Source organism: Onthophagus taurus, unplaced genomic scaffold (assembly GCF_036711975.1).
Source record: "Onthophagus taurus isolate NC unplaced genomic scaffold, IU_Otau_3.0 ScKx7SY_15, whole genome shotgun sequence".
NCBI classification, from domain to species: Eukaryota; Metazoa; Arthropoda; class Insecta; order Coleoptera; family Scarabaeidae; genus Onthophagus; species Onthophagus taurus.
The window spans coordinates 1,570,246-1,579,881 of NW_027248940.1; the positions used below are offsets into that span (position 1 = coordinate 1,570,246).

At 35.8% G+C, this 9,636-nt stretch overlaps 2 protein-coding genes across 2 annotated transcripts; both read right to left on the reverse strand.

Moving 5' to 3' along the window:
• Window positions 1-1,018: 1,018 nt before the first annotated feature.
• LOC139432360 (serine protease snake-like) lies at window positions 1,019-2,267 on the reverse strand. The gene is made up of 4 exons (XM_071200846.1): window positions 2,158-2,267; window positions 1,928-2,102; window positions 1,486-1,879; window positions 1,019-1,426 (listed from the first exon to the last, which is right to left on the reverse strand). Exons 1-4 carry the CDS (start codon window positions 2,228-2,230, stop codon window positions 1,265-1,267), a joined length of 804 nt encoding a protein of 267 aa, XP_071056947.1. The 5' UTR covers window positions 2,231-2,267; the 3' UTR covers window positions 1,019-1,264.
• Window positions 2,268-7,918: 5,651 nt separating this feature from the next.
• LOC139432387 (uncharacterized) lies at window positions 7,919-8,731 on the reverse strand. The gene is made up of 2 exons (XM_071200900.1): window positions 8,662-8,731; window positions 7,919-8,597 (listed from the first exon to the last, which is right to left on the reverse strand). Exon 2 carries the CDS (start codon window positions 8,566-8,568, stop codon window positions 8,026-8,028), a length of 543 nt encoding a protein of 180 aa, XP_071057001.1. The 5' UTR covers window positions 8,569-8,597; window positions 8,662-8,731; the 3' UTR covers window positions 7,919-8,025.
• Between the last annotated feature and the right edge of the window lie 905 nt (window positions 8,732-9,636).

The following is a 9,636-nucleotide window of genomic DNA, read 5'->3' on the forward strand; positions in this document are numbered from 1 at the left end:
CTACAATTTAAGATATAAATCGCTTCTTTACTCTTAAAAATGCAGTTGGTACGATTAAAAGAAAAAAATTGATTTTTCGTTTATATATAATTTTGACACTTCCTCACTTAAACACTTTTTGCTGGAAATTTTTATGATTCTACATCAACGTTTTTATATCTTAACATAAACTGCAATCTTTTCGCTACAATTTAAGATATAAATCGCTTCTTTACTCTTAAAAATGCAGTTGGTACGATTAAAAGAAAAAAATTGATTTTTCGTTTATATATAATTTTGACACTTCCTCACTTAAACACTTTTTTCTGGAAATTTTTATGACTCTACATCAACGTTTTTATATCTTAACATAATCTGCAATCTTTTCGCTACAATTTAAGATATAAATCGCTTCTTTACTCTTAAAAATGCAGTTGGTACGATTAAAAGAAAAAAATTGATTTTTCGTTTATATATAATTTTGACACTTCCTCACTTAAACACTTTTTTCTGGAAATTTTTATGATTCTACATCAACGTTTTTATATCTTAACATAAACTGCAATCTTTTCGCTACAATTTAAGATATAAATCGCTTCTTTACTCTTAAAAATGCAGTTGGTACGATTTAAAAAAAAATTGATTTTTCGTTTATGTATAATTTTGACATTTCCTCACTTAAACACTTTTTTCTGGAAATTTTTATGACTCTACATCAACGTTTTTATATCTTAACATAAACTGCAATCTTTTCGCTACAATTTAAGATATAAATCGCTTCTTTACTCTTAAAAATGCAGTTGATACAATTTAAAAAAAAAATGATTTTCCGTTTATGTATAAATTTGATTCTTTCTCACTTAAACACTTTTTTCGGAAATTTTTTATAATCATACATCAACGTTTTTATGTCTTATCATAAACTGTAAACTTTTAGTTTCAATTTAAAATATAAATCGTTTCTTAACTCTTAAAAATGCAGTTGGTACGATTTTTTAAAGAAATTGATTTTCCGTTTATACATAAATTTGACACTTCGTTAATTTTTTTCAGGAAATTTTTATATCATAATTTTTATTTTATTTCTCTTTGAGGTATAATTTTTTTTATTTTTGACAATGTTTAGATAAATATTAAATGTGGTAAATTGCATTCAAATCATCACAACAACGAGATACATCGAAATTAAGGAATCATTTTTGGGGAATTAAAACTAGGATAAATTTGCTTCAAAATGCCATATAACACATAATTATATCTCAATTAGTTATTGAGATATAATTTTTTATTTCTTCCAAACGTTCTCTTCAATCCAATCGATATAATTATAAAGTTTCGTTGTGACATCGGGAACTTCATCGCTAGGAAGTCTCGGCCCAAAATTATCAATCGCAACGATTTTAGGCACATCATCTTCTACAACGTGGGAAGTACCCCCAATGTGTTGCTAAAACAGTCATATTTAACACCTTAATCTTACTCTTAATTAATTAATAAAATAATTACAACGTGGTCTCCATTAAATTTGCGACGAACACACAAAAATGAGTAATCATCAATCGTTACTTTTTGCTTCTTATAACTTTCAATACAAGAATCTGTTGGGATAATTGAAGCATCGACTTTAAATAAAACCCGATCTGACCCCGACCTGGTCCAAAGCAAATCAGTTAATGTTTGTTTATCATCGACTGGTTTTGTGTATAAACAACCGGGTTTTACATTATCATTGAATGTTATTGGAGGAGAAAATTTAATGAGGGCCAAAGAATGTTGATAAGCAGAGTTTGTTTTTGAATATTTTGGGTGAACTAAGATTTCGGTTATGTTTAAAAGTAGGCGATTTTTGTTGTTATCGGTTAATTTTGACACTCCAAAAAGTAAGTGTTGAGGTGGTCCCCTAAAAATTAATTAATAATAATTGTTTAAATTAATTTTATTAACTTACTGAGGGCTTGTAATACAAAAAGCTGGAGATAAAGCGACTGAATCACTTATTAAAGTTGCGGGGCAATTATATTTGATGATATCGTCATCTTTGTATCCCAACAATCCTAAATGAGGAAACTCGGAGATTAAGGAATCCTTTTTGATGTTGGGATCTTTGTGGTACTCCTTACATTCTGTTTAAATGAAATTAATTAGAAATTATTTAATTAAAATTGTTGAAAAACTCACTTTCGTCGCTTAACCTTGCGGTAACCGCACCAATAATAAGAATTAAAACGAAGGATTTCAACTGGTTCTTCATGGTTGGGTGTTAAACGAGATATGAGGATCATTTGGTGAGTAGCTCTTCTTAAAAGATATTTTCAAGGTTAACGAGTTATTTAGTAATGTAAATATATTCGACCATAACAACAAATTTCTCTGAATTATTTACCTCTTTTTGTATTAAAATCGATATTTTATTTTTTCTTTTTCTTATTCATTTTATCTTATTAACATAATATATAAAACACCTTTTTTAAAAATAAACTATTTTCGTAATTTATTTTATCGCCAAAAACACGTTTTTAATTAAAACTCATTTTAATAATAATATATTTTATAATATTAATAATGAATTATAAAAACTCAAGCTGCTAGAATTCAAGAAAGTGAATGGATAAGTAATAGCTCATGCTGTCAACAAGTTGCAAAAATTGGCAGACTTCAAAATGATGAATAGCAGTTTTGACATGTAATAGCTCGTGCTGCCAAGAAGTTGGCAAACATATAAATATGAATAGGAGTTTGGACATGAAATAACTTATTGATTGGCAGACTTATTGAAGTGTAGCAGTTTTCTGTTATAACAGCTCATGCTGCCAACAACTTGGTAGACTTATTAAGGTAGTCCCACACGACTGGTATACTTAAGGCCAATTTTTACACAAATATTTGCCTACTTACGTACTTGCCAATTACAGCAGTCGTGTGGGACCACGTTTAGAGAATAGTAGTTTCGTGTTATAATAGCTCTTAGTCCCTACTTCTAATGCCTTTCGACCCATCAGCCTAACGTCATTTCTACTAAAAACCTTTGAAAAAGTTCTGGAACGGTATATCCGTACGGTGCCATTGGTATCTGGTCCACTGAGTCGCCACCAGTATGCTTATCAAGCGGGAAAATCAGCAGAATTGGCTCTACACAACTTAGTTGGTAGAGTATCCAGAACGCTGCAGGATAAAGAAATCTTGGTTTGTGCGTTTCTGGATATAGAAGGGGGCGTTCAACAACGCAATACCACAATCTCTTGAAAGACCTGCTCTTGACAGGGGAGTGGAAGCAACTATAGCGGGTTGGATCCGCAATATGCTAGATCGTAGAATAGTTTCTACTTCACTCCACGGTGATACGATACGCTTCAGGCCGGGAGGTGGCTGCCCACAGGGAAGGGTGTTATCTCCCCTGCTTTGGTCCCTCCTAGTTGACGATCTGATTGCGATAGTCGAAGCTGTTGGTGTGGAAATACAAGCTTATGCTGATGACATTGTCGTTATGGTCAAAGGAACCTGTTTGCCGAGGATATCTAAAGTCCTCCAGGTGACCCTAGATACCATTTGCCCTTGGTGTAAGGGAGAGAACCTTTCAATAAACCCGCAAAAGATAATTGTTGTGCCCTTCATCAGGAAGCGAAAGTTGGATGGACTAATCCGCCCAACTATCCAAGGTGAAGAAATTCCTTTCTCAAAGGAAGTCAAATATCTAGGAGAGTTTTGCCGGGGGGTTGTGCAGGGAGTTTTGCACAAAGCTAGACTATCCTTGTGGAGTTGTCGCAGTCTTTGTGGAAAAAATTGGGGTCTTACTCCTGAAAGACTGTACTGGCTTTATGTGACTGTGGTTAGACCTATGATCACATACGGAGCAGCAGCCTGGTATAGGAAAGTCCGACAGACTTCAGTTATCAGTAAAGTTTCACGAATTCAATGAGTAGCTGGATTGGCAATCTCTGGTGCGATAGGCACAACGCCTGTGGCGAACATCTGGACGCCAGGGAACTTTCTAAACCGTTCAAAAAAATCTCTCTCCGGTCATCTGGGCAGGACACCCTTTTGGTCCAGGCAAAGGGTTCCCGGAAAACTTTCATCGGAGATATTACTGGACGCTCTCCGTGGCGAACATCTGGACGCCAGAAAGCGTTCGAAACAATTCAGAAGAACTCTCTCCGTACATCTGGACAGCAGATCCTTTTGGTCCAGATAAGGACTCGAAGAGAACTTTCACCGGGGATGTTACTGAACTCGGGGATAAAAGGAACCAGGATCGGCCCGGAGAGTTCAGTTACCACCAGTTACCATCAGTTATCAGTCAGCAGTTACCCTTTCGCGTCCGCACTTACATTATTGTTATTATTGTTGTAAATAAAATTTTGTTGTTGAAGACATTGGTTTTCCTAAAACTTCCTCTCGCTATTATCAAAGCATTAGCCCCGCAACGCCAACTCTAGCAATGGAGGTTCTGCTTGGCCTATCTCCTCTGCATTTGCATATAGAGAAAGTGGCTAGAACAACCATTTACAGATTTAAGCAATATGCTCAAAACTGTTCCGACATGTCCTACCAATGGGCTGTGGAAGACATTATAAGCACTGATACTGTGCTATCAATGCCGTCAGATTTGGCGATATCACTATCAGTGATTAATGCTCGATACCAGATTGTACTGCCTGAGCGGCAGTCCTGGATCGAAAATGAAAATTCTCTGGTTCAGGCAGACATTTGCTTGTACACAGATGGATCAAAAACGCCTGAAGGGGTAGGAGCAGGAGTATACTGCCAGACATCTCGAATTAAGCAAGCTTACAGCCTGGGTACGTACTGTACTGTATTCCAGGCGGAAGTATTTGCTGTTGACATGGGTGCTAAAATTCTTCTTGAAAGAGGGGTGAAGAACATGACAGTACGAATTTTCTCAGACAGTCAAGCCGCTCTCCAGGCGCTGAAAGCCGTGAAAAAGGTGTCGGCTCTGGTTAATGATTGTAAGAGAACATTAAACACTCTGAGTTGTGATAACAGAGTCTCTCTGATCTGAGTCCCGGGTCACTCTGGGGTTGCTGGCAATGAAGCGGCAGATAAGCTAGCACGAGATGGCAGCGCTGAAGCGTTTGTGGGGCCGGAACCAGCAGTTGGTGTATCATTTGCGATGGCCAAATATAGGATTGGACTGTGGACTGAAGTGAGACATGTTAAGGTGTTTATTAACATCGCCACTGTCGATCACGTTCTCCGGTGTCAGGTACTCCCGTAGGTTGGCCATAAGTCGTTGTCTTTCGCTGCTCCATCTAGGGCATTGGAAGAATGTGTGTTCCACGTTGTCCATTTCACCACAGTAAGGGCAGCAGTCACTCCTACTCTGTCTATGGATATACAAATGTTGCCTGAAGCATCCATGTCCTGTTATCAACTGGCTTGTGTAATAATTAACATCGCCCCATTTCCTTTGGCTCCAGTTGGTTATCTGTTTGATAATCCTTTTTGTCCACGACGCTTTGCCAGTGTTCTCGCTCCACCTCGCCTGCCACTCTCGCATGATATCAGCCTCATTTCTATTGCCTGCCCTTTTCCGGATCATAAGGTCGATCGGTGGCGTTCCCGTCAGAACCTGCAACGCCTCCGTAGATGTCGTTCGATAAGCACTCGATACTCGGAGTAAGATCTTGCGCTGCAGGCTCTCTAGTTTTTTCGTGTGTTTTTTCACTTTGATCGGATTTATTTTAGGACTTGCCCGTAGTAGCATAAAAGTTTTAATGGGTGTTTTTACTGGGCACACCTCAACTTGTTGGGTTTAGCCGACGATGTTGAATGCCGACTATGTGCGGAGGAAGCAGAGACGGTTTAGCATGTTTTATGCCACTGCCCTGCTGTTAACCGTATCAGATTCTCGATTTTTGGGTCGCAGTTTATCTCCTCAAGGGATTTGAATGACCTTTCGCCGAGCAAGGTATTAATGTTCGTTAAGAACATTGGACTGCACGGTGAAATTTGATAATGATATCTATCGGGGTACAATAGATCCTTAGGGTCGCGGTGCAAGGTTGGTTAGTCCGCCTACCCGATATGTAGTCGATGCAATGTAATGTAATGTAATAGGTCTTACTGCCAACAAGTTGGCAGACTTCAAAACGATGAATAAAAGTTTGTTGATATAATAGCTCAATCTGCCAATGAGTTGGCAGACTTCAAAACAATGACAAAGTTTTTATCTCTTCTTGGAATCCTCGTGAGATTTACCAAAGTAGGGCTGTCCACCACTTCATCGAAGGTGTTTCTTGCTCCTGTATGTGCAAAATAATTAATTGTAATATTCTATTACATTAGCAATGTGTTTTATTTTTCTTTGTTTTGTTGCTTCTTGTCGCATCTTATTGTATAACCATAACAAATAATAAGTAAACATATAACGATGTTGTTCGGATCAAGAGCAATTGGGCGTATAAAGTCCATTTTTAATGTTTGACTACTTTAGACTTCAATTTTTCTTTGTTCCTGATTATTTTCTTTTTCTTTATTTTTCTCTTTGTTTTTCTTTTCTTGCTTAATCTTATTTGGTGATGTTAATAATATCTAATTGTCACTACTTGCCATATTCAGCAAATACTATTTTTATTTTTGTTTGTTCTGTTGGGTCATTTGGCAGAGATCGCTTGTGCGATAAAATGATCCATTTGCTGATACTGTTTAAGTTAAGTGTATCTTATGTAATTTTGTATTTTTGTCTGTGGCAATAAATGATAAATAAATAAATTATTTGATCCTTGATAATATCGTCTATAATTAATGTTAGCTAATTTTCTGCGCACGTGCATTCAAGTGTCGTGAAGCGTGCCTTTCAGTATTCAATAATTGAAGAAAAATGTACACTGTGTTACTTAATTATCGTACCCGACGTCATCATTGTAAGTATGCAACCAAATACGCAAATCATGTATTGCAATATCAATACTGTGATATTGGTTGCATATTTGCAATGATGACGTAGGGTGCGATAATTAATTAACACACTCTAATGTTCCACCCAATTTAAATTTTTAAATTTAAAAATATCAAACCCCGCACCTAGCCAAGCCAAACGCTTTGTGTGCGGATGTATCATGGAATCGATGTATCGACGATGACGTCATCATGATAAGGCTCGTCGATCTAGGTAGTTTCATTCAAATTTCCCGCCAAAAAGAGGGTTCTTGGAGAATGCCGCGCTCTGATTGGTTGAATTTAAAATGTAAGCGTGGTCAAAACGTCAAAAGGAGGTAGTGGTGGGGATAAAAAGTAAGGAGAATTTTATTCTATAAATGAATTTATAAATTTTGAATTGTAATTTTTTATTTTCTTCTTTTTCTTTTTTGTGACGATATTTTGTACGCTTTTATATAAATGCAAATATTGGGCGCGGCCAGCGGACACAGCTGATGTAAAAAAGAAGCTTTTGTGATGAGTATGATGATAAGCAGCATGTTTCTGATCGCTGTATGGTATTTCTACACATCATGTTTTTGACATATTATGCATTAAATGTCTAAACTGTCTTGGTTGACAGTATTAGATTAGTTAAGTCCCGTATTATACGTGTTTGCTAAAAATGATCGATACAAATCGTAATAAACGTATGGTAGTGGATTATTTTGTAAACGATGATGATTTAGATATGAATAAAACTGCTATAATAATACAGTGTGATGATAAAGTTTGGAACATAATTCATAATTGCGTTATTAAATGTTTTCAGGCAATAGTTACGTTTTTATTTTTTAAAGTGAATAATCTATTTATTTATTTTTTTTTAATTGTTGTGTGGGCTATCAATTTTTTTACATCATCATTTAAGTAGTAAGGAGTTCTATGGAAAAAAGTGACCTGTCCTAGCGTTTTTCTTGAAAATATTAAATAACGCAATTATGAATCATATTTCAGACTTTATCACCACACTGTACATTATTGGTTATAAAAATAAAGTAAATATGTAATAAATGTTGTATTTACATGTAATAATTTATTATAAGTAATTACAAACTGTTTTTTTATATACTTATGTATACTAGGTTTAGAAACACATAAAAAAATTCTTTATAAATTTAAATATTTTTTAAAAAGTTCTAATTTTTCTCTTTGAATTTTATTGTATTCCTCTAAACTTACACGTATCTTTTTCACTTCTTCCAACTTTTCTTCTTCTAGTTCAAGTTGCCTTTTTCTAAATACATCCAATCTTTTTTTTTGAGGGCCTGTAGGTGTATTCGATCGTGAATCTTGTTCGAAATCCTGTGCAGCTCCCAGCCCAGGCGATCGTACATCATCATCACTCTGGGTTTGAAATGAAGATACAGTACAATCAATATTGATTGTTTTATCCTCAGTAAATATTTCATTGAATCTATTATAATACTCCCAACTGATGTGTCCTCTTCCAGTGCTCCGTTTTTTGTTATTATCTATAATTCCTTTGTACGTTCCTTTCATATTCCTTAGTTTTCGGTCTAGTGTTGTACCATCGACTTTATATCCTTGCTTTAACATTTCTCTTCGAATTTCTTCCCACAACTTCTTCTTTTTAATTTTGGGATTTCGGAACATGTCCTTCCTCTTTTCATATTCCGCTAAGAAAAGCATTGTTGCTGAATGTGTCCATATAAATTTATCTACAAGATTTACACAAATCATATTTATATACATGAATATATAGTTATACTTGTATGTACAGACCTTCATATACTTCTACATCGAAGTGTTCGTCCCTTCCTTCTTCTTCTACAATACTAATATTCCTGTTTTCTTCTGTATTTTTATCTTGGGTGTCAACAAGGTAATAGGTTAAATCATCTAGAGTAAAATCAAGGTCTATAGAACATAAGGTTACCCAATACCGATTCTCCTCCTCTGAGAGGCAAGGTGGGTCAGTGACGTAGCTGGTTCTATGAACAACACAACACCACCTATACTGTGGTACAGTCTATATAAAATATTTAAACCTCGCATCGTGTTGTCACGTATAGGCACATGTATAGGCTATCTTTTATTCTGACTGTATCGAACCAGTGACGTCAATTTGCGGGGTAATAATCGATACTACAGAGGCATAGGGAATGAGGTAACCTTATGTTCTATAAACCTTGGGCCACGGCTAGGTGGGATTATATTAACCTCACTTCACGACTTCACCCACTTTCTGTCACTTTCATTTAAACGTCAAACCAAAGCGCTGTTAAAAACGGCCAGCGCTGAGTTTCAGCAATAAACCAGCGATACCGTTCAGGAATCTGATGTGGCTCAGCTACTCAGCTGCTGTGTCCGCTGACCGCGCCCATTGATTCTCAATATATTCATTGTTGAGGTGTCCAGCCAATGTTTAGTGATACAAATAACTTCGATATTTTCTGATTTTATAATAGTATATTATTCAACAAGCGTATAATGGCACATCTTCATGGGTAACAGCACACATGAAGATGAAGTTGCAACACGAGCGAGCGAAGCGAGCGAGTGTTGTAATCTGAGTGGGTAACATCCATTATACGCAAGTTGAATACTATACTTTATCTACAACTATTTAATTTTGAAACAAAAATCAAAAAAAGGAAAAAAATAAACTTGATAGACATTTCAGACATAACCTCAATATAAGAAAGCTGTCATTTCTGTTAATATTTTATTTTTTGATTAGTAGGCCGTGTCAGAACT